We start from the raw sequence: 25316 nt of genomic DNA on the forward strand, positions 1-25316 counted from the left end.
ACTTGTTGATATTCAACATAGACATTGTACAACTTAGTACAATAGGAACACACTGACATGATCTCCAAGTAGGGCTGCTTGAATTTTCTGTAAATTGATTTAGTCATGTAGACATTCTCACACTAGTGGTTCTCAAACTTTAAGATCCTTTTGTACTCCTAAATTATTGAAGGTCCCAAAGAGCTTTAAGTGGAATTGTAGGTGTTGATATTTACTGTATTAGTATTTAAAACAAATTTTTAAAATTCATTTAGGGGTGCCTGGGTGGCTCAGTCATTAAGCATCTGCCTTCAGCTCAGGTCATGATCCCAGGGTCCTGGGATCGAGCCCCACATCGGGCTCCCTGCTCCACGGGAAGCCTGCTTCTCCCTCTCCCACTCCCCCTGCTTGTGTTCCCTCTCTTGCTGTGTCTCTCTCTGTCAAATAAATAAATAAAATCTTAAATAAATTCATTAAATATAACTTAAACTCATTGCATGTTAAACAATTATAAATCAACCATATTTCTCAAAACGAGTGGTATTGCACTGTTTTTTGCAAGTCTCTAAAGTTCATCTTCACAGAGGACTGCTGTATTCTCATGTTTGCTTCTATATTATATCAGTATATTCCATTTTTAAGTATGTGAAGAAAGTCTAGCCTCATGCAGATAATGTAATTAGGAAAGGAAAGGAGTACCTTTTGAGATACTTGTGGTTAGTTGAAATGTGGAATCTGAAACCGTAACACTGCATTTTTTGTGATGTTATATTAAAATCCATTAGTCTCTCTGAATGGATCTTTTACCCATGCATGAAAAGAATGAACTCCCAGGGATCATTGCTATGGTTATATCATGCATTGGTTATATGGAAAATACTGATTCACTAAGTTGTACAGGTCTTCTAAATATTGACAAATATCTTTAAAAAAATATTTGTGAGGAACACTGATATCATCAGAAAAGTCTTGGGAAAAAGTTTTGGGAAACTTGGGCGAAGAGGCAGAAGTTTTCCAGAATACTGTCAGTTGTTTTCCTTAAAATGATTGGGTCATTTAATTTATGAGGAAATATCTGCCAAACACCCAGGTCTGGATGGATAACTAGTTTGCCAGTTCTTTCAAGTAAAAATCTTCTATGACAAAGGCTGCTAGTTCAGCTCAGCTCACAATTCAGCCACACGTTTTTTTCAAGACAACATTCATATTTCAGTGTGTACCAGAAGTGTTTAATATTGCAGAGAATATTAAGACAAATAGAAATAGTCAAGGGTCAAATTTTATTTTTACTGCTTTATCAAGAACATTAAGTGAACTTTTTTTTTTTTTTTTTTTTTTTTACTGTGAGTATAGGGCAGTGAAGTACTACTTATATAGGTAGGGTGCTCCTGTCTTGATTTGTGAACAGTGCCAACAGTTTTACCCACCTTTGCAAATGTCAACACAGCAAAAAAAAGAAAAATGTCTTAGTATTATGAAAATAGTTTTGACCCCATGGAAGTATCTTAAGGACCCTATGGGCTCTGCAGAATATACCCTGAGAACTATAAGATTAAGCACCCTGTAAAATAAATACTAAGTACAGGTGAACTAGGAAATAAGCATAATGTATTTCCAGATTTACTAGAATTTGTGTACAATTCATCCTAGTAGATGTACCATGATTTCTTAACAGTTACTTGAGTCAGCCACAGCAGGCCATCCTGTTGGGAATGCACGGTCTTTGAACTTGGAGCCATCCATCTCTGAGGCAAGCCTCAGAAATTACTGAGCCAGAATCATGCATTTACGATTGAGTTCTCCTCATCTCAGTTACATGCTGTTGCATCACTTTTGAATCTAGTATAAACATTCTATTTAGAAACAGTTGCGGGGCGCCTGGGTGGCTCAGTCGTTAAGCGTCTGCCTTCGGCTCAGGTCATGATCCCAGGGTCCTGGGATCGAGCCCCGCATCGGGCTCCCTGCTCAGTGGAAAGCCTGCTTCTCCCTCTCCCACTCCCCCTGCTTGTGTTCTCTCTCTCGCTGTGTCTCTGTCAGATAAATAAATAAAATCTTTAAAAAAAAAAAAAAAAAGAAACAGTTGCTACTGTGGCATCATTCACAGATGGAATTTCTCCTGTGCTGTCATGCCAGCATAAACTCTATAAAATTGACTAAATATTAGAAACTAGGACTGGCTGCAGTAATCTTTAGTGTTCTGCCCAGACTCCACTGACCTTAGAACTTTAAGTTGTGTTATCGTGCTGCTTATGTTGAAGTTAAATGCTAACTAATGCTAACTGTTGAAGTTAACCATGAAGAGTTGGAGCTACTTAACGTGCATCTGTTACCAAAATTCTCTCTGGCATTATCACTTCTTAGGGATATACTCAATTTAGAAATACTGTCAGGATCCCCCTAAAAGGCTTTCCTTCACGAAGCTATAGCTTTTGGGAACTGGGACCTCCTTCATATTCTGGGCAGCTGGTGTAACAGTAATTACTGGAATTATGTCATGATGCATATAAAGATCAAAAGGGAAATAAAGGTGCCCTTAATAATTGGTTCCTTAAATTCTAGGTAAAGAAACAGTAGGATGTTGGAATGACACACTACATTAACTCCACAATTACTGTAAATTCTTATGTGGGCCCAGTAATACCTTCAAAGTCCATACAAGTCACTTTACAGGTTTTTCAAGGCCTTTGCTATTAGGAAAGTTGGGGGAAGTAAAAGGAATTTTTATAGGCCATGATGTAGAAGCACTGCTGAGAACCTTTGGCCAGTGTGGGTCAGGGAACATGAAGTACTGCACAGGTGGATTATATCAACTGCTATAAAACCTCAATTTTGAGACAAAAAAAATCCAGGTTAGATTGTAAACCCATTGTGTGGGGTTACACCATGATCTGTTAATGTTGGCTATCACTCATCCGAAAAGTGATGGCAGGAAAACTAGAGTTTGCATCCAATGAGAATACCCTTGAACCCTGGCCCTTCAAGGGGGTACAGCAACACTGTTTTGGGGAAGAAGAGCTATTTAACACATAGGGACCTAACTATGCACAGGAAATCCTCCCCGCCTCCCCCTGCCCTTGTATAACCCAATCTTGTGACCAGTTTCTCTCATAAACATTTTTTGTTTCAGCAGCTATCACTTGAACCATCAGGATCATTTAACCAACTTTTTTTTTTTTTTTTAAGCCCAAGATAACTGTAACTGAGCCAAGTACGTGATAGAAGAACGTGGAAACGGATTTTCATCTAAAAAATACTTAAGCTGGATGGGGGGGGAAATTCAGCTTTTATTGTTAGAATTTAACAGTTTCAAAGCACATCTTGGTGGGACCATCATACAGAATTCCACCTAGTAAAGTTTCAGGTGGCCAGTGACCTTGTCAATTAGATCTGCTGGTCCTGGCCCAATTCCCAGCACAGTTCTAGAACCTGGTGCAATCTGAGTACGTCCAGCATCTTGGATTAAACTTACAGTCAGTCCTAGCATTTTCGCATGGGTCAATAATTCAACCAGAGTTTCTTCATCAGGGGCTTTGACCACCACTTTGGGCTGGCCACAGTATTCCCATTGTTTGAGCAATTCAGGGTTTCTCCTTTGAATTTGCTTGTAGGCAGAAACAGCAGCATGAGAGCACTGGGCAGCCACTTTCCCTTTTCCCATCTTTAAGTCATTTCGAACCACAAGAATCATTTTGTACTCCCCACTCTCTCCTAAGATGCTTGCTTCACTTCCGGTCTCTGTGTCTGTCTCACTCAGTGAGCTTTTGGGGATCATCCCAAAGCGTACACGGAGGCCCCAGCCCAGGCACATGCCACATGCAACTCCAGCAGCCAAGCTAAGTGCACCAGGATGAGCCAAATATTCCATCACCAAGGATTTGGAGAGCATCTTAAAGGAAAGGAAAAAAGTTATCACTACATAGCAGTGAAAAGATACAGGCTTATCAGACAAGACACCTTGACAATATATATAAGCAACAACATTTTAAAACTATATGAGGTCATCCAGAAAAAAAAGCAAAATATATTTTGGATCTTAATGTACTGGGTTTTTTTCCCGTGTTTTCTAAAAGATTGAAGAATACAGGTAAAGCAGTTTAGGTCATTTTGAATCTCAACATAAGGATTATCTATCTTGTTCTTGGATACAATAAAGCTCTGTTGCTCAGTGTTCCCTAAGTCTTGTAGAGGAAGGAAATACTCCATTTCACCAAGCTGTCTAAAGGACCCAAGGAAACCAAGAATAATTCATCCCTTCTCTGGAATATAGTGCTCATTTAACTGTGTCTTCATAATCCAGTGGTTCTCAATGGGGATGGTACCAACTGCTCAGAAGTTTCTGGCTGACACAACAACGGACCTGGAGTGAGCTGCACTGCTGACATTTACTAGACCTCAGCATGGAATGCCAAAAGTCTTACGAAGTGAAGATTTGTCCCACTGGAAATTATAGGTGAAAAATGATTAATATCTGAGACTAGAACCCAACTTCATTATACATATGGACACAAAGTATTTTTTGCATAGTTGTAATATACACTGAATTTCCCAGAAGTATAACTATCATATAAAACAAAGGAAGATCATCCTTTATCCTTTTTATTTTAGAAATTCCTGTTCCCTCAGCAAGGCTGTTGATGGTATTTGGGTCACCAATAAAACACCTATATCAGTCTACATTTGAGGCTGTTGGACTCATAATGCTTCCGTGTATAGGCACAAACAACTATCAGTTTCTTCTTCTAGTGGAAGAGTAAGCATTTATATACTGAAATACATGGGGCCACCATATTTGTAGTGCTGACAAGTAATAACCTTGATTATGCATTGCATAATCTACATGGCATAGATGGCAGTCAAATTTCCTTTTCTCATTTATGTTAAAATTAGGACATTAATGTTTTTGAAACTGCCTGGCTGGCTCAGTCGGTGGAGCATGTGCCTCTTGATCTCAGGGTTGTGGGTTCAAGCTCCACACTGGGTGTAGCGATTACTTAAAAATAAAAACTTAAAATTTAATGAGGATAGCATAGGAGATGTTAAATTTTTTGAGATAAAATCCACATACTACAAAATCCACCTTTTTAAAGTGTATAATTTAGTACAATTTTTAAAAATATATCCACAAGGTTGTGCAACCATCACCACTATCTAATCCCAGAACATATTCAGTGCCTCAGAAAGAAACCTCTATACCCATTAGCAGCCGCTTCCTATTTTCTCCACTCCTGGGCCCCTGGCAATCACTAATCTACACTTTGCCTATTCTGGACATTCATATAAATCAAACCATACAACATGTAGCCTTTTGTTTCAAGCTTCTATCACTTAGCATGTTTTCAAGGTTCATCCATGTAGAGGCATGTATCAGTACACTTCATTCCCATGTTCTTAATGCTGCTCTATTTTGCCTTTCCCAATAGTCTAGATGAGGTGATAGTCACTTAGACAAGAGAAGTGTCAATGAAAAAGGAAACAAGTGGCCAAGGCACGTCTGTATGATTTGGTGACTCACTGGAGGTCTGGTGATAAAAGAAAGGGAGAAGTTTAGAATGACCTGGATTTGAACAAATGGAGAACAGAGGTACTATTTACTGATGAAGAGGATTTTTGTGAAGTAGCAGGTTTGAAAGTAAAAGATACTGAAATCAGTTTAGGATATATTACACTTGGTTTGACCAAAAGACATCCTGGTTAGAGATGTCCAGCAACAATAAAAAAGGATATACCATCTTAAAGGTCAGATGATAAGCCTAGGCCAGAAATACAGATTTAAGAAAACAACATATATCTGAAGTTACTGAAGTGATGAAAGTGGTGAGGCCACTGGGACAAGTATACAGAGTGAAGGAAGGGCTAAAACAGAATCCTAAAGAAATGAACATTGAGGGATCAAAAGAGAGTGACATGGAGTGGCCAGAGGTAAGAGGGTCACACATGTTAAGTTGTCAATACCCAGTTTCATTCCTTTCACTGGTGTGACATCTGGTGACAGGGCTGTACTGACATAGTACTTTATGGCTCTAGATGCCTTTGCAGTCAGAAAAAAATATATTAAATTCTTATTAGAACCTACATTATCTCATAATGCATCTATCATTTACTACATGAGGTTTACATGTCAGCAGGACTTCTCTCTGATAATCTAACAACTAGATTCCAAAATGAACAAAAATTCAATTACATAAAAATTATATATATATAACCTCCATGTCAACAATCAGAAGGATTTTCTCCACCAACTTCTAGGTTGTAAAGTAACCAAATATCCTATATACCAGATTCAGGTATTATCTGGAGAAGGGAACTGCATATAGAGGACCTACTACGTGTTGCATAAATTACTAAACCCTTTACTTCCATTATGGCTGTTGTGAAAATAAGAAAAAAGACATAAGCCTCATATTAAAGACAAGAAAAATAAGGATCAGGGGCGCCTGGGTGGCTCAGTCGTTAAGCGTCTGCCTTCGGCTCAGGTCATGATCCCAGGGTCCCGGGATCAAGCCCCGCATCGGGCTCCCTGCTCGGTGGGAAGCCTGCTTCTCCCTCTCCCACTCCCCCTGCTTGTGTTCCCTCTCTCGCTGTGTCTCTGTCAAATAAATAAATAAATAAATCTAAAAAAAAAAAGAAAAATAAGGATCCAACAGAGAAGCTGCTTATCTGCAGTAACATAACTAGCAAAAGTGGTATAAAAGATACTCATCTAGAGATCATGACAGAAAACTTCTCATCTTCTTAACTTTATCTAAAAACATATATACCAGTAAGAGTCAGCAAAAACTGAAAGCAGAAAAAGTTCCAGAAATTACCAAGCTTACTGCTTCTGTACCATCTCATGAGGTCTCTAACATGTTAATCCTAACATCTTTATTCTTTAGGATGTTCTAATCTCCCATCAGCCTGATCACATTATCATCTAACTCCAAAAGGTGTTTCAGCCTGTCCCCCTACTTCCACTACAAACATATCAATAAACCCAGTGCTCCCCTCCTGAACCACACTCCACCCATTAATCCCACTCCACCGGCCTTTCCAACCTAAAAAAAAAACATTTCCAAAATCCTCTTTGACCCTTAAACCACTGCCTGACTTTCCCTCTTCCCTTTACCTCTAAACTTCTTTAATTATCTGCTTCCCTTCCCCACTCAATTGAAATTGCTAAGGCATTAGATACTTGCTAATTGCCAAATAGAGTTGCCTTTTAGGCCTCATCTTGAGCTTTCCCCACAACTCACTGATAATTTTTCTTTAAACTTTCCTCCCTAAAATTCTTTAATCTGTCACCCTATCTTTCTGATAGGTTTTTTCCAATCTCCTCTAGCTCTATGTCCTGTTCACCCCCGATGTACATCATTACCCCTGCTTAACATTTGGACGCCCTTTCAGTCTATACCTACATTGTCCAATATAGTAGCCATCAGTCAAACATAGTGATTTAAACTTAATTAAAACTAAATAAAAATTCAGTTCTTCAGTTGCACTGAGCCACATTTCAAGTGCTCAACAGCTCAACAACTTAAAAGTGGCTAGCGGCCACTCTATTAAGATCTAGAACATTTCCATGAAATTTCTTTTGGACAGTGATGGTCTATATACTCTCCTTCCATTCAATCGATACTTATGGAGGGCCTATTGTGTACCAGGCACTGTTCTGGATCCTAAAGATAGAGCACTGAACAAAACAAAGTCCCACTCTTAATAGAGCTGACATCTAGGAGAGAGAGACAATCTCATTTATTCTCAAACTGTCATATGCTGAGGACTCCTAAAGTCTCTCCTGGGCTCCAATCTTGAATTTCCAGCTTCTGCTAGAGTACTATGAAGTATTCTACTCTGTGTCCTAAACTGAACTCAGTATCTTCCTTTCCCTCTCAAACTTCTGTATTCTTGATTTCTGAGTAACCCTGGACTTTTTCTCCTCTGTCCTACCACATACAGTTACCAAACCTTGTTGAATTTATCTGTGTTAAACCTATCTCCTTACCTTTACTACCAGTGCCCTAATGATCTCTTAGCCTCAAACCTCCAAAATTAACTTCTCCAACTGATCTTTCCACATTTTCTTCATGCATGTCCTAGTTCACTCTAGTCCTCTGGCATTAAAATTATACTTCTAAAGCACAAATTTGATCCTGTAATTTCCCAGCTCAAAAACCACCAGATAAACGCCTAAAGAATAAAACAAATCCCTTAGCACGAATTCAAAGCACTACACAATTTGTTTACAACCTACTTTATCCTTCTAATATACTCTCCTGCTACATACTGTACTCTCCAGCCACACCAAATTACTAGGTCCCTTCAAGAAGCAATCTCTCCCCAAAAATTATTTTCTATTTTTCTCCACTTAAATACACAAACACAAGTTTGAATCAGTCACGAAGGCGTGATTCAAATGACACCTTTCTCTAAAGTCTTTATCATCCCCCAATCAATCTTAATTATTTACTCTACAGAACTGCTGTAGCAATTACACATAACTACTGCACATCATATTCTCAGCGTCTAGTGCCGGGGGGGGGGGGGGATATCACGTTAAAGGATTAAATATTTCTCTGAACATTTTGTCTGTGTTACACAGAGACACATTTTTCGGCCATATTCGTGGAAACTTTTCTTTCCTCGCAGGACTCAACAACTTCATACGCTGTGGGTATTCAGTAAGTAAGTACTCAACAGAATGTGAGGCCTGCGCGGTATCTTCTCACATTCGGAGAGCGCGCATCGATGCTGCCTGAATGGAGGCGTTGATGGGAACCAGAAATTCTGGGTCCTTCTCCTTCCCAGGATCTTGGTCCCTTTTTCCAAAGGACGACTGGCAGAACAGGAACAGTGGCTCCAGCGTCCACTTGGGCGGAGCAGTCTATGGGGAAGATGAAAGGCTGGGGGAGGAGGTATGGAATGAGGTGGGACGAAACATTCCAAGTGGAGAGAGAATGGGGAACGACACCCCTCTCCTTAGCCCTGTGAAGGGCTGACTTACCTAGAGAACCTCCCCACCGCCTCACTCGCGCCTTTGCGGTTTTTCTTTCGGGTAGTGAACACGCTTCTATCCCGCGAGTTATCTCTTCCGGGACTCCTGGATAAGTTCCGGATCAAGATCCGCGAAGAGAACAGTCATTCTTCCTCTCGCCCCGCCCACAGGTCCCGAACCTAAACCCGAGCTGAAATCCGGCGACTATCCACGGAGGTTCCAGAAATGAGAGAGGAACTTTTGTTTTTGGGAGGCGGTCCCCGGAGGGGTGGGGGGGGGTGGGGAACGGACCGGAAGTGACGCACGCGAGTTCCGGTTGGCCGGACCCCAGCGGCGGGTGTGAGAGTCGGTCGCGAGCCGCTTGCAGGATTCTGATCCGGAGAAGCCGGGGTCAGAGCGGGTAGGTAAGCCCCCGCGTGGAATTGGGGACGGAAGCCTAAGACTATCCTCAGAGCTTGGCTTCTTCCGGAGCTCTCCCACTTAGACCATGCAGATCTGGGGCACCGTGATTTCGACTTCAAGCAGTGTTTCAGGGCGCTGCTGACTCTGAGTGCCTCAGTCTGGCGGTAGCCAGGTTATATGGGACACCTCCTCATGGTTGGCTACCAGTACAGTGAACCCATACAGTGGGTTTGTTACCATTCGCTCTCATTGTCGCGGACTTGGAAGCTGTTCTAAGCTCTGTACAGTACCCATCTTTTCCTGCCTGGGTGTTTAGGACCTCAGAGTAAATGGAGATCCTCCCTGCTGATGACCAAGCTGTTTCTCAGGACCTGTCAGTTTGACCTCCCAACCACTGACACATGGTAACACATGTTACTAAACGTATTCGCTGCTAAACAAAATTCAGGCATGTAAGTGCCATCTAAAGCGTTGGTGGCCGAGGGAATGGGGCCTTCGCTCCGTTGATTTTTGCAAAGACCCTTCGCGGATCTCCTACTACTTTATGAAGAGTAGGGTTCTCTACCTCTTCCAAATCCCTGACCGCCCCCCCCCCTTGTTGTTATATTAGAGTGGAGGTATTTGCAATAAAACGTGGAGGTCAGCTTAACCTCTAAACTTCCAAGAAGCCATAGGTGGCCCTGTGTCACACTAAGATTACTTAATGACCTCCAGTAGGTTTAAACTATTATCTTTTGTTTTTCTGCAAATCCATGCAAAAATCTCATATAGGTTCTGGCACTGTTTATCTATCATGGCAAGACGGCTCCTTTTCCTAACTTTAATGTCTTTCAATTCCTAACTTTAATGTCTTCAATTTGGGGCTGATGGCAGAAATTTTGTAGACAGACTACACTGATTTTTTGGAGAAATGTGTACAAGTGTTTCTGGTGTTGTAATGATACCGAATTTAATGTTCTGATAGCTATTGCCTGTTAATTGTGTTATGAGCTGTGATTTTAGTTGTGTATTTTTAGCATAAATGATAGTAAGAAATTATTTATTAGGCAACATTTTATGAATTCTAGAATGTGTTTTTATTGACCTTTGGAAGAAGGATGGTGGTACCTAGATAAATGTGGCCGATTTGTATGGGTGTGAAATGACTCTATAGTAGAAATCTTTTATATTTTACTTCTTTGCCTATATTATTTTAAAACACTAAAGCTTTTTTTTTTTCCCCCTTTGAGGTATATATCCTACTTGATTAATACAGTTTAATTTCTGTGACTCACATTCCAGAATAAATATTGGTAGGTTACCTAACTTTCTGAGCTGGTCTGGATTGTGTTGATAAAATACTGCTTACTTATTTCATAGGATTGTCACAGTGATTAAGTGAGATAGTAAATGGGAAATCACTGTAGAAATGAAAATCCGGTGATGTCAGTTTACTCTGAAAGCTGGAAATATATCAGTGCAGAATTCTGTTGCTTGTATCATTTCACAATTTGATGTTTTATATTAAGTGTGCTATTTATCTGAAAATATCACACACTTTTCTGAGATGATCTTTGCCCTACTTTTGAACCCGATAAAAGCTATCTAGGAATAGTTTGATACTGTAACCCATTGAATTAGTCACTGTGGTTAATAAGTCGGTGACTGGAAAATGAGTATAGTTTTGCATTTGGGAGTTTAAATCTGATCTTTCTTGGTCATCATGTATTGTCACTTAAGAATTTCCAAGTGCAGAGGAAGGTGAAGTTTTTGGTGCTTATATATGGTTAACTAAAGGTTAAAAGTAGCCTTACTTTATTAAGTAAAAAAACTATCATTTTACCGAAACCCACTGAAAGCAATATTTAGAATTAAAAGCAACCTCTGTGAACATATCGTTATAGTCTTCCCCACAAACAATCAGTAATTGGCTTGCCTGAGGTCATGTGGTTTAGGTAGTGCCAGAACCTGAACTGGAAATGAGGTCCCAAGTGTTCTTTCTGTTCTGCTAAGTTGTCTCCAGGCATCTTTTTATGGTTTGGTAATATTTCCTGGTTTGCATGAAAATGATGTCTTTTATGTATTAAGGGGATTTATAGGTATACATTTCCCCCCTTTTTAGCTGATTTATTCTTGTAAATTCTAGGAAAACAAAAACACTGTACTTGGCAAGATTTGCAGTGAAATGGAATAAGGAAAGGTAAAAGAAAATTCTGTTCTTCAGAACAGCTGTTCTGAATTCATGCTTCATTACTATCAGATATCAAGGTGTCTTCTTTCTGACAAGTGGAAAAGAGAGTATCTTTGTTACACATGTCTCTACTGAATGAATGTTGTTGGTAATAGGTAGGAGGAAACTATTAATTTCTTTGTTCATGCTAAAAAAAATTTCCCCAAACTGTTTATAATTTTAATATTCTGTTATATTATCTATTAATCTATAGAGTCATTTCTCTATTTTATTCTGGGTAAATAGCCACTGTAGGAATAGTTAACTCTTTGTCTTGTTGAGAACCTTTTTGCTTCTACTGATTTCACAAAACCTGTTTAGTCTTTCCCCGTTTTTGGAGATCAGAGGGCTAGATACTTATTATCACTGCTCTTTTGCCTAGTGCTCTTTGTTGGTGTCTCTCTCTCTCTCTCTTTGGTATAGAAATAAATGCCAGATTAGAGAATCTTTACTAACCTCAGAAACAAATTGGATGAGTTAAGTGATAATTTGTTTGTTGTTGTATTAGTTAATAATCTACCTTCACAGACTTGCAAACATTTTGAGGGGTAAACTTTTAAAGAGTTTATTGCTTCAAGAAACTCTGTTTGGGAAGCAACTTTGTATAGGGTTTGCCAAACTGATATTATGTATTATGTAAACCCTCTGTAAAGCTCATTTAAAGATATTATGCTCCTTGAAGGTTTTGGAAATTTGAACAGGAGATACTTGTCTGTGTCAGATAAGATTAAGGCATTTAAAGCTTAAGGCATTTTTAAATTAAGCAAGGGCAACCCACTGAGTAATTCTATCCCAGCTTAATGGTAATTGCTGAAGAGTTTGTCGGTATTCAAAGATACATAGTCTTTTCGGTAGTTCATTGTGATGTTTTCTCTTGTTCTTGAAGTTCTTTAATAATAAGCTTGGTCTTTATAGATTTTTTTGGAAGGACTAGGTAGATAGTGTTAAGAGCCAGGGCTAAAAAGCTAGATTGCCTTGTTTCCAATTCCAGCTCTTACTACTGTGCAACCCTTTGGCTGGTTACTTCACCTCTTGCCATCTCAATTTCCTCGTAGACAATGAAGTCAGTACCTTTACTGTTAGGGTTAAATGAATAGATTTAAGTAAAGCATTTAGAATGGCATATTAACCATGACTGTTATCATTGTTACCATCCAGTAGCCTGCTGAGCAGTTGCTAAGAGAAAACTCTTTCCCAATCCTCTTTGAAAGCATGTCTTTTCACTGCTGCTTACTTGATCATTGTTTGCTCAGTATTTTTGTTTTGTTTTGTTTCAAGTTTTTATTTAAATTCTAGTTAACATACAGGGTAATATTGGTTTCAGGAGTAGAATTTAGTGATTCATCACTTAAATTTGGTGTTCATCACAAGTGCCCTCCTTAATGCCCATCACTCATTTAGCCCATCCCCCGCCCACCTCCCTCCATCAACCCTCAGTTTGTTCTCTATAGTTGAGTCTCTTATATTTTGTTTCCCTCTCTTTTTTCGCCTTCCCTTTGTTCATCTGTTTTGTTTCTTAAATTCCACATATGAGTGAAATCATATGGTATTTGTCTTTCTCTGACTGACTTATTTCACTTAGCATAATACACTCTAGCTCCACCCATGTCGTTGCAAATGACAAGATTTCATTCTTTTTGATGGCTGAGTAATATTCCGTGTGTGTGTGTGTGTGTGTGTGTGTGTGTGTGTGTGTGTACACACACCACATCTTTATCCATCAATTGATGGACATTTGGGCTGTTTCCATAATTTGGCTATTGTTGCTGCTATAAACATCAGGGTGCATGTTGTTTGCTCAGTATTAATGAAGGTTCAGTAAATAAATATGTATACATTTCATTGTGTGTATATTTTACAACATATGTGAGATTCTTTTAAAAAATGATGTATTTCTGTAGGCTCTTCTCTCAACCTTTTTGTATTATTGTTAATAGTTTATTTGTGTAAGTCATAACAATTTGAGATTGAAATTTGAGAATTTGATGTTTAATGATATCTTCTAGCACTTTCTTTGCATGGGAAGATTATTCTGCAATGACATCTTTTGCCATATCTGTTCATTCATCCAGTCAGTGAGCAAAAATCTTGTATCTTGGTCTTTTACCAGGTTTTGGGGAAAACAGTGGGAAGCAGAGACAAACATATTTTAGTTGGGAGCCTGATAGAGAAACAGGTATTTCAGTCGGGAGCCTAACAGAGAAAAAAGTAAATACAGAAATAAAAGAATAAACACAGTGTAATAAATATTACGAAGTAAACAAGGGTCTGAGAGAGAGTTAATGTGGATATGTGCCTGTTCCACAGTATATCTGGAATATAGCAACATGAAATGAGGTAGGAAACATACTCATGGTCCAGGTTATATAGAGCTTTGCAGGCCATGGAAATGAATTTGGATTTGATTTTGAGTGTAGTAGGAAGTCCTTCTACAGTTTCAAGTAGGGGAGTCATAGGATTTATAAGAAGTCCACTCTTGTTTATATGTGAAGGATGAATTGAAGGGGACAAGAATAAAAATGGAAAGAGAAGTTAGGAGTCCATGGCAGTAGTCTACGTGAGAGATGAAGATGGCCTGGACCAGAGTGGTGACAAAAAAGTGGAGAGCTGTAGGTGGATACTAAATATATTTGGAATAGGACTGGGTCCTGGATTAGATGTGAGGAGTAAGGAAATGAGAGGAGTCAGGGATGATTGTGCTTCTGGATTTAGTAACTGGGTGGATGGTTGTGCCAAGCACTGGGAGAGGGAAGATTTGGGGAGGACCAGGTTTGTTACAAGAAGGGGGATGGGAATGAGGAAGAAAGAACATGTTACATTTGAGATGCTTAGCAGTCATCCAAATGTGCTCTTAGGTGTACAGATCTAGAGATCAGGACCAGAAATACAAGTTCAGGCTAGGGTTTTAAACTACAGAACCAGAAAAATCACTTGGAGAGACAGAGAAAAGGAGAGGGCCCAGGTCAGGTAAAAGAGAACTGGCAAAAGGGGGCCAAGGAGTGTTTGAAGAAAGAATTATCAGAGGGATGCCTGGGTGGCTCAGTCCGTTAAGTGTCTTGCCTTCAGCTCAGGTCATGATCCCAGGACCCTGGGATCGAGACCTGCGTTGGGCTCCCTGCTTCTCCCTCTACCTGCTGTTCCCCCTGCTTGTGCTTTGTCTCTCTCTCTCTCTCTGACAAATAAATAAAAAATCTTTAAAAAAAAAAAGAATGATCAGATACACAAAACTAATAAAAGTGGTTATATCTAGCAGGGAATGTACTAGATGAGGGACAGAGGGGAACGAGATTTTTCTTTTTTTTTCATGTATATACACATATATATATTTGTATATGTGTATAATATATATATATAAAGCATGTGAAAGTTTTTACTTATTCAGAATTCTTTTAAGAAAGGGTCAGCTCTGGGATGCCTGGGTGGCTCAGTCAGTTAAGCGTCTGCCTTTGGCTGAGGTCATGATCCCAGGGTCCTGGGATCAAGTTCCGCATCAGGCTCAGTCCCTTGCTCAGCAGAGAGCCTGCTTCTCCCTCTGCCTGCAGCTCCCCCGCTTGACAAATAAATAAAATCTTTTTAAAAAAATAAAAATAGAAAATAAAAGAAAGGGCCAGCTCTGTTAAATCTTTTTTTTTTTTTTTTTAAGATTTTACTTATTTATTTGACAGAGAGACACAGCGAAAGAGGGAACACAAGCAGGGGGGGTGGGAGAGGGAGAAGCAGGCTTCCCACCGAGCGGGAGCCCGATGCGGGGCTCGAACCCAGGACCCTGGGGTCATGACCTGAGCCGAAGGCAGATGCTTAACGACTGAGCCACCCAGGCACCCCAGTCAAATCTTGCTCTATGGTCTAAATGAGACCAAAGTCCAGTGAAGTTAAAATCGATGATCTGACTAACCACTTCCTTATTGAGTCTGGTTCCTTCCAGAAACTTTCAAGTCTCCACATTGCAAAAAGCATTTAATCAAAGAGAATATACAAGGTTCTTCTGCCCCTTAATAGTTTTTAAGATCTGTTTATAGGAGATTTTAGTACAGCTTCAATGGGACAGAAGAATTTTCTTTAATTTTTTATTAAATAATCATAAGGATGTCTCTAGGATCTCTGTATCTGCAAAAGTCTTATTTTTAGAAATTTAAATATTTGACGGCCGCCTGAGCGGCTCAGTCGGGTAAGCGTCTGCCTTTGGCTCTAATCCTGATTTCCAGTTCCTGGGATTGAGCCCCCCCCCCCTCCCCAGGCTTCCCTGCTCAGCAGGGGGTCTGCTTCTCACTCTTTCTTTCTCTCTGTCCCTCCTCCTCCCTATCACTCGTTTTTTCTCTCTCTCTCTCTCAAAAAATAAATAAAATCTTTCTTTAAAAAAGAAATTTAAATATTTGAATTTATCAGTACCTTAATAACTATTGGTAAGTGATGCATCTCAAAGTATGCCTAGCAGATAGTATGTACGCAGTAAATACTGTTAAATGAGTAAATGAAAATCCATTTTCACTGCTATATAAAATTTCATTGTATAATTGTATGCCAGTTTATTTATTTGTTCTTCTGACAATGGACATTTGAGTTGTTAGAGCTTTTGCTATTAAGACTGGTGTTGCTAAAAATATTATTGTACATATCAACTCTTCACATGTGCAAGAGGTTCTTTTGGCTATATGTTTAGACATAGAATTGCTAGCAAGAGTATACCAGTATTCAGCTTTTTACAAGTTGTCTTCCTAACTTTGCTATTGTCTTAATTTCTGCTGAAAGAATCCATGTAAAGAATGGTGTGGTGGATTATAAAATTGAGTGTTGAATTGCAAAATGGTCACAAATTCTCATCATTGTATGCATACCCCTTTGTAATGTGATTTTATTGTTACTCCACTCCTTGACTCTGTACTTGGCTATGTGACTCGCTTTGACCAATAGGACATGAGCAAGTGTGACATAAGCAGAGACTTGAAAAACTTGCATATTGGGGCCTGTCTTCTCTTGTGGCTCTTCAGAACCCTGAGCCCATCATGTGAAAAAAGGCCAGACTAACCTGGTGGTTAGGGGACCTTACATGAGGCATCCCATCTGAGACTTGCCTGGCTCAAGAGCCAACCTAGCCCAGACCAGAATTGCCTGGCCTAACTCACAGAATCATGAGAAGTATTAAATGATTTTTTTTAAGTCACTAAATTTTGGAGCTAAATTGTTATATAGTAAAGCATACTGGATAAAAATGGTATCTCATTGTGATCTTGATCTATATTTTTTGATTGTCACTGAGATCAAGTAGGTATCTTCATTATTGGCCATATATATTTCCTCTGCTATGTAATACCTCTTTATGTCTTTTGCCTATTTTACTTTTGTAAGATTGTCTTTTTCTTAGTATTTTAAATTCTTTATATAAGCTGCCTACTTAGTCCTTTTCAGTTATGTGTTTCTCTGGTTTATCTTTTCACTTAAGATATCTTGTAATGAATTTAAGTTTTAATTTTGGTGTTTTATTTATTAGTCTTTTCCTTTATGGATAGCTCTTTTCTGTGTGTCTTAAGAAATCATTCCCTATCCCAAGGCAAAAAGTGTTTATATTTTCTTCTAAAAGTTCTGCTTTTTGACTTTTAAATCTTTAATCCATTTGGAATGGAATTTTGTGCATGGTTCAAAGTAGTAATCCAAATTTTCTTTTCTTATATGGATACCAATTTGAATAATCTCTCCTTTCCCCGCTGCTCTATCTTGCCATAAGGAGTTCCAAAAACACAAGAATCTTTTGAAATGTCCTCTATTCTGTTTCTTGGTTGGTTTCTCTATTTCCATATCTATACAAAACACCTTCATTCTTTATTACTATAATATATGTGTGGAGAGAGAGAGAGAGATATACTTTGGACACAAGAACTCTGTCAGATACATGTATCTTGCGAGTATTTTCTCTCCTGTAGTTTACCTTTTTGGTTTTCTTAACAATGTTTCAAAGTGCAAAAGTTTTTAAACTTGGTAAAGTCCAGTTTATCAATTTTCTCTTTTATGGTTCATGCTTTTTAAATCCTAAGAAACAGTTTGTCTCTCCAAGATTGCAAAGATTTTCTCCTTTTTTTTCTAGAAGCTTTATAGTATTAGTTCTTACATTTAGATCTATGATCCATTTCAAATCAGTTGTTGAATTTGAGAAAGAAGGGTTGATGTTCACTTTTTCATATGAATATTCAGTTATTCTAGTACTATTTGTTGAAAAGACTTTCCTTTCACCATTGAATTGCTTTCTACCTTTGTTGAAAATTAATTGACCCACTATATTTCTGCTGAAAGAATTAGACCCACTATATGTGGGTCTAATTATGTATTCTATATTCTGTTCCACTGATCTATATCTGTCCTTTTGCCAGAACCATACTATCATTACTCTAGCTTTATAATAAATCTTGAAATGAGCTGTGCAAGTCTTACAACTTTGTTCTTTATCCAGATTGTTTAGCTATTCTAAGTTCTTTGCATTTCCATATGAATTTGAATCCACTTGTCACTTTTGATTTTTTAAAAAGCTTGCTTAAGAGGCGCCTGGGTGGTTCAGTTGGTTAAGCATCTGACTTCTGCTCAGGTCATGATCTCAGGGTCCTGGGATCCAGTGAGCATCATCCAGTGAGCATGCTCTGCACTCAGCGGGGAGTCTGCCTCTCCCTCTCCTTTTCCCTCTGCCCCTCCCCCTGCTCATGCAGCGCTCTCTCACTGTCTCTTTCAAATAAAATCTTCAAAAAAAGAGTTTGCATGAGTTTTGATTGAGATTGCATTAAACCTATATATCAGTTTGAGGGAAATTGTTATAATAACGATATTAAGTCTTTCAAATAATGAACATGGTATATTTCCCCATGTATTTAGGCCCTCTCAATTTCTTTCCTTATTTTTTTTTTTTTTTAAAGATTTTATTTATTTATTTGAGAGGGAATGAGACAGAGAGAGCATGAGAGGGTCAGAGGGAGAAGCAGACTCCCTGCCGAGCAGGGATCCCGATGCGGGACTCGATCCCGGGTCTCCAGGATCATGACCTGACCTGAAGGCAGACGCTTAACAACTGAGCCACTCAGGCACCCTTGACATAATTTTTTTTAAAAGATTTTATTTATTTGAGAGAGAGAGCAAGCGTGTGCAAGAGCACGTGAACAGGGGGGAGGGGCAGATTCAGAGGGAGAAGCAGGCTCCCCACTGAGCAGGGAGGACATGGAGCTCAATCCCAGGACCCCCGGGATTATGACCTGAGCCAAAGGCAGCCACTGAACTGACTGAGACACCCAGGTGCCTCTTGTTTGCCATAATTTCTGAGTTATCAGAAAATGTGGTCTATGATGCCCATTCTTTGGAATATGTTAAGACTGGTTTCTTGGCTTAATCATGATAAATGGCTTATGAAAAAATTTGTGTTCTCTAAATGTCAGATGCTGAATCTATTCCTACATTTTATTTCTTTTTTTTTTTAAGGAAATTTTCTTTTTTTTTCAAAGATATTATTTATTTATTTTTGAGAGAGCGAGAGAAAGAGAGAGAGTGCTTGCACACGAATTTGGGGGAGGGGCAGAGGGAGAAGCAGACTCCCCTCTGAGCAGGGAGCCGGATCCGGGACTCTATCCCAGGACCCTGGCATCATGACCTGAGCCAAAGGCAGATGCTTAACCAGCTGAGCCACCCAGTGCCCCCTACATTTTATTTCTTAATTGTATTGTTAAAATCTTTTATCTTTGCTTAATATTATTTTTGTTTGCTTGAAATATCAGTAACAGTTGTTTTGAAATCTCCCAGTACAGTGTTGGATTTATCCATTGCTCTGTGTATTTTTAACAATTCTTACATTATAAATTTTGATGCTGTATTGTATTAGTGCTTTCAAATTTAGAATTGTTATTTCTTCCTGCTGAGTGAAACCTTTTATCATTATGTTCTCTGTCCCTAATAATGACTTTTGTCTTTTGTCTTATTTTCAGCCTTTCAAGCATGGATTTTTTAAAAATAACAATTTGCAACCTTTTCAAAGTGATAAGTTTAATCTGTTTATTTTGATTATTGACATATTTGGACTGTTTGGACTTTTTTCTATCAAGTACTGTTTTGAAGCTCTCCAACTTTAGGACATGTTAGCTCTCATCTTTCTCTTCCAGATTTATATGTCATTATCCACATTTCACTTCTTTTTAAAATTATCGTCACAGACACTTTTATTATTTTATACAATACTTGGTTAAATAGCCTTATTTATTGCTTACTATTAATGTCTCTATTTTATTGGGCACACAATTCTAGACTAGCTGTTTTATCTCAAAACTCTGATATTATCCCATTGTTTTTTGGCTTTTATTGTTGCTGTTGAGTATTCTGCTTTCATTCTAACTGTTCTTCCATTTTTATTTTTTATTTATTTATTTATTTTTTCTTTTTAAAGATTTTATTTATCTGACAGAGAGAGGCACAGCGAGAGAGGGAACACAAGCAGGGGAAGTGGGAGAGGGAGAAGCAGGCTTCCTGCTGAGCAGGGAGCCTGATGTGGGGCTCAATCCCAGGACCCTGGGATCATGACCTGAGCCGAAGGCAGACGCTTAACGACTGAGCCACCCAGGCGCCCTATTTTTTATTTATTTTTAAAGATTTTATTTATTCATTTGAGAGAGAGAGAGAGACAGAGAGCACAAGCCAGGGGAGTGGCAGAGGGAGAAGCAGACTCCCTGCTGAGAAGGAAGCCTGATTTCGGGGCTCAATCCCAGGACCCAGAGATCATGACCTGAGCTGAAGGCAGACACTTAGCCATCTGAGCCACTCAGGCACCCCACTGTTCTTCCATTTTTAGCGATGTGTCCTTTCTTTCCAACTTCTTTCAAGATCAAGACCTCTTGGGGCGCCTGGGTGGCTCAGTCGTTAAGCGTCTGCTTTCGGCTCAGGTCATGATCCCGGGGTCCTGGGATTGAGCCCCGCATTGGGCTCCCTGCTCAGCGGGAGGCCTGCTTCTCCCTCTCCCCCTTCCCCTGCTTGTGTTCCCTCTGTCGCTGTGTCTCTCTCTGTCAAATAAATAAATAAAATCTTTAAAAAAAAAAAAAAAAAGATCAAGACCTCTTTACTTTAGTGTTCTGCAATTGGATTGCAGTATTTCTGGATAGGATTTATTTATATTTGTTCTACTTGGGATATATTTTACTTCCTAGATTGATGGACTCATTTTTGGAAATTTTAGGTCTTTATCTTTTTGAATTTACATTTCTCCCATTCCTTATATTCTTCTGGGATTGCAATTAAAGAAATAATAGACCTTCTCATTCTGTCCTCTGTGTCTCTTATTTGCTTATATTTTCCATCTTATCTCTGCTGCGTTCTTAATAAATTCCCTGGATAGCTCATCCAGTTCACTTCATCTGTGTTTGATCCATGCATTTAATCCATCCATTGCCTTTTAATTTCAACAGTTATTACTTTTAGAAGTTCCATTTGTTTTTCTTTCCTTCAAATCTATTCAGGTGTGATAGTTTTTATTGTGTGTTCATCTTTGTAATTGCATCCTTTGTTCTGTAAACATTTTATACATAGTTCTTCTATAATATACTTAATTTGTACTTGAATCTCTGATATCTGTGGTTCTTGTCCTGAAGAAGTAGGGGATTAGTGGGGCCAATTGGAGGGGTCTATTGATAATGGCTTGTTTGCTGGAACTTTTGTGAGTTTATTAATTGATCTTATTCTGTTGGAGTCCAGCAGACCTAATTTACAAAGAGGGTTTACTTCTACTTCTGCTGAGAGCTAGAAAGGCAACTCTGACTTGGGACTACATTAGTGGCCCTTGTGGTTATAGCAGAGGAAATATTCTCTATCTTTTTTGGATCTCCTGCTGGACCTGGGAATTAAACTGATAGGACAGTTTAATTAAGAAAAGACATACTAATAGGAGAAAAGCATACAAACTTTACTATTTTTTTTCACATGTAAATGGGAACCTTCAAGAGAATGAAGACCCCAAGAAGTGACCAGATCAGGACGCTTTTATACCTTTTAGACCAAGAAACAATAAATTTGTGAAGAATTGACAAGACAAAGAAGTTTGATCTAGAGGTAGTAAATGGTGAAGAAATAACTAGGAAGATATGGGTTAATTTAACAAAGTTTGTTTGTACAGATTTATCAGCCCCAAGTTCCCATCTCTGGTGATAAGAATGTCTTCCTTCTTCCTGGTACAGGGAGGCTACCTTTTACATAAGAGTTTTATTTCTTGCTTTCAGGAAGAAAAAGGAAAGTCAGAGTGTCCGTTTTAAAAAACAGAGTGCCATTTCTGAAAAGTGCCTTTATTTCAAAGTAATCAATATTTTGAGATGACATTCTGTTTTTCTTCATGGGTTTTTGCCCAAAGGAAAAGTCGCTAATACAGCTTTTCACCTTCAATTCAGTCTTCCTACAGGGATGTTGCTCTCAGAATCTTCTCAGGGTAGCTTGAGCCCTCTCAATTGCTGGTTGCTCCTATCAGTTTCCTTCCTACTGCTCAGGTTTTCTTCTTTTCCCACCATGCCTCACAACCACCTAGCTCTTAGACCATTCAGTCTCTCTGGATCTGTTGTGTAGTTTACTTATTTTTTTGGCGGGATAGAGGGGACCATGGAGACTGCCTCTTCCCTTTGTGAAACCAGTGATTTCTCAAAGAATATGTCCAATCCAGGGTCCAGTTTTTATGGAGAGGAAGGAACCCTCAAACTTCCTAGTACATGTACCTGACATCACATAGTAAATGTTACTGAAAAGTTTAATTTACATTTTTCCATGTGCAGTATTTTAGTTTATTATTTTATAAAACCCTATCTTGAAGCCATTTGGATGCTAAGAATTCATTGCTACACATAATGACACCATACTTTATCTACTCAGTAGGTTCTAATTTTCTTAAGATAGAAGTGGAGGTCCCTAAATGATTATTTTCAGGAAGCTATTTAATATTTAAGAGAAAATGAAACCCAAAATACCCTTTAAAGTTGGCAAAGAATGACAGTTCAGTGTAGAAAGTGCTGTAGGTCATTCTGGTCTCTTTAATGTTAAATGACCAAAAAATACCAACAGTTACTTCCATTTACCCATCTTAATTGGTGTAGTGGGAACATTACTACCATTTCAATGGATGGATAACATATAGCAAGTTCTAGTATTTTTCCAAACTGTGGATAATAAAAAAAATTTGTTTCATAGATCATAAAGCTTAGAATTATCTGTATCAAGTCCTTCATTTTGATTTAAATAATCTGAAATGTGTACCTTTGTCATTTGCAAATATTCTGTGATTTAACTTATTCTCTTATTAATGACTTGTATGGGCTAGTTTATATTCCCCAGGTATTTAGGGGCAGTAAAGTAGGGAGTCTGTTAAGCAATCTGAATTTGAAATTTTGTCAGAAATACATAAACAGTAAAAACCCACAAAGAAATGACTGAAAGAAGTAAAGGTGAAGTCATCAGTTTTAATGACAGTCCCATTATTTGTCTGTTCGTGATAATCAACAAAGAGGAGTGTTCTCTTAATTCTACTGATGGGAACTGTTTAGAAATACTAGAACATGCTAAACTTTTGGAACTACTTTGTAATCATTTTATTTTTTCTGTGACTCCGGAATTCCTTGGTGAGAATTGAAAGGACTCTCACTAGACTGTTTTGTGTAGTAGAAGAAACATTGAATTTGGATGTGGAAACGTGAGGTGGAACTCTCACTTTGCCATTTATATGCTGCTGAATTGCAATTTAGGGCCCATCCAGCCCTTAAATTTCTCATTTGTAGAAGGTAAGGATTAAAATAACTGTTCCCTACAAAGGGTTGTTAGTATCAGTTTAGCAAGTCTGTATGTAAACTATTAATCACTACACAGAGTAGTTATTGTGGCATAAATCCAAACCCTAACCTTGGGCTAGGTAGAATTCTTAGACTCTTAGAATAGAAAGAAAATTATGGCAGTAATTTACTTTATGTGCCTGATAATTGGATGCAGAAAGAGAGATTCAGAAATGTGGAGTAACATTCCCAAGGTCTCAGAGTTAGCTGAATCTCCCAACTTTGGAATGTTACTCCTTTTAGTGTTTTAATTCTTGATATTACTCCCCCATCTTTTTGGTGAAAATGTTTTGCTAAGATTGCATTGGTTATGAAAAACTGATTGAACGTTTAGTAGATTGAGAGAAAAGGAGAAATGGGATTTTTCAAGCTGTAATTTTACAATTTACATATTTTCTCTATTAAAATAAAGTCATGTTTTTGCCCAAAGGAACATAGAATCATATTTTTATATATTGGAAATGAGAGATAAACATTCCCCCCAAATCTGTGAAACCCTTAAAAAGGGGGGTCCCTAAAATGTCCTCCAGGTTGTATCTTTTTAAAATAGGGATTTTTACTTAAAATTTTATCTAATTAAAAATTAGATCTGGAGCAATGGCCTTTTCAACAATTAGAAGACTGTGTAATGTATTTTACACTTCACTAAATTAAGTTGAGGGACATTTTAGGCCAGAAATATATACCCTCATAACCTACTAAACCATTATTGGGAGTTACATTGCGATTTTTTTTTTTAAGATTTTATTTATTTATTTGACAGAGAGAGACACAGCGAGAGAGGGAACACAAGCAGGGGGAGTGGGAGAGGGAGAAGCAGGCTTCCCGCTGAGCATGGAGCCCGATGCGGGGCTCGATCCCAGGACCCTGGGATCATGACCTGAGCTGAAGGCAGACGCTTAACGACTGAGCCACCCAGGCACCCCTACATTGTGATTTTGAATGCATTTAAATTGTATCCTAACTTGAGGTTTTAATTTGTCTAATTCCCCAAGACTTTAGAAGGTTCAAAAAGAGGGGCACCTGATGGCTCAGTCGGTTAAGTGGCTGGCTCTTGATTTCGGCTCAGGTCACAGTCTCAGGGTCTTGGGATTGAGCCCCACATGGAGCCCCATGTTGGGCTCTGTGTTCAGTGGAGAGGCTGCTTGAGGATTCTCTCCCTCTCTCTCTGCACCTCCCTTCCCCCCCCTCTAAAATAAATAAATAAATCTTTTTAAAAAGTTCAAAAAGATTCAAGGACTTTTTTTTCATATATTCTTATTCAAATAATGAATTTTCAGAGAACATACTTTTACACTGCCCAACCATGTGATAATCTCTGGCTCTTACAGTCAGATGATCTAATAGTCACTGATACTGTGCATGGTGTTTGAATTTGGCTTTTTACCCCTGCACAAGTGGAAAACTATATGAAAGCCTCACTGGTCAAAATATATTTATTACGGTTTGCTTAGATTATTAAGTTTCCAATAATAAATTGCAATTTCTTAATCTTAACAGTTTTAGAAAAATCTACGCTGTTTTGAAGTAGTCTGTGAATGAATGTACTAAATAGTCTAAGTATACACATTTCTGAAAGCAAGAAATATTCAAGTTGGCTGTCTTTGCATGACTTGTATGAAGAACAGTGTGCATTATTGAGAAAGCTGAGTTAATATTTTTATGAGAAAGTAGAATCATTTGAATAAATGATTTATTTTATTTTATTTTATTTTTTTTAAGATTTTTTTTATTTATTTATTTGACAGAGAGAGACAGCGAGAGAGGGAACACAAGCGGGGGAGTGGGAGAGGGAGAAGCAGGCTTCCCACCGAGCAGACAGCCGGATGCAGGGCTCGATCCCAGGACCCTGGGATCATGACCTGAGCCGAAGGCAGACGCTTAACGACTGAGCCACCCAGGCACCCCTAAATGATTTTTTTTTAAAGGAAGTGTGTTCATT

The 25316-nt window shown here is 38.5% G+C and overlaps 2 protein-coding genes across 5 annotated transcripts in view; one reads left to right on the plus strand and one right to left on the minus strand.

Annotated features, from left to right (window-relative positions):
* Positions 1-3246: 3246 nt before the first annotated feature.
* Positions 3247-9186, minus strand: PTRH2 (peptidyl-tRNA hydrolase 2). Its single transcript, XM_032428404.1, has 2 exons — positions 8960-9186; positions 3247-3865 (listed from the first exon to the last, which is right to left on the minus strand). The coding sequence occupies exon 2, from the start codon at positions 3863-3865 to the stop codon at positions 3326-3328; it is 540 nt and encodes a 179-aa protein (XP_032284295.1). The 5' UTR covers positions 8960-9186; the 3' UTR covers positions 3247-3325.
* Positions 9187-9246: 60 nt separating this feature from the next.
* VMP1 (vacuole membrane protein 1) overlaps positions 9247-25316 on the plus strand; it is a 135434-nt gene continuing 119364 nt past the window's right edge. For 3 of the 4 annotated variants that reach the window (XM_032428399.1, XM_032428402.1, XM_032428401.1), the window contains exon 1: positions 9247-9350. The gene's annotated coding sequence lies outside the window, so the exon portion shown is untranslated. Of the gene's footprint in view, positions 9351-9390; positions 9757-25316 lie in introns of those variants that run through there. The other variant, XM_032428400.1, reaches the window with a different exon arrangement.

The sequence above is a fragment of the Phoca vitulina genome, unplaced genomic scaffold (assembly GCF_004348235.1).
Source record: "Phoca vitulina isolate PV1807 unplaced genomic scaffold, GSC_HSeal_1.0 scaffold40, whole genome shotgun sequence".
NCBI classification, from domain to species: Eukaryota; Metazoa; Chordata; class Mammalia; order Carnivora; family Phocidae; genus Phoca; species Phoca vitulina.

What these genes read in the sequence shown, in the direction of transcription:
- PTRH2 (XM_032428404.1), bottom strand. Translation starts at nt 3,865, where the DNA reads ATGCTCTCCAAATCCTTGGTGATGGAATATTTGGCTCATCCTGGTGCA.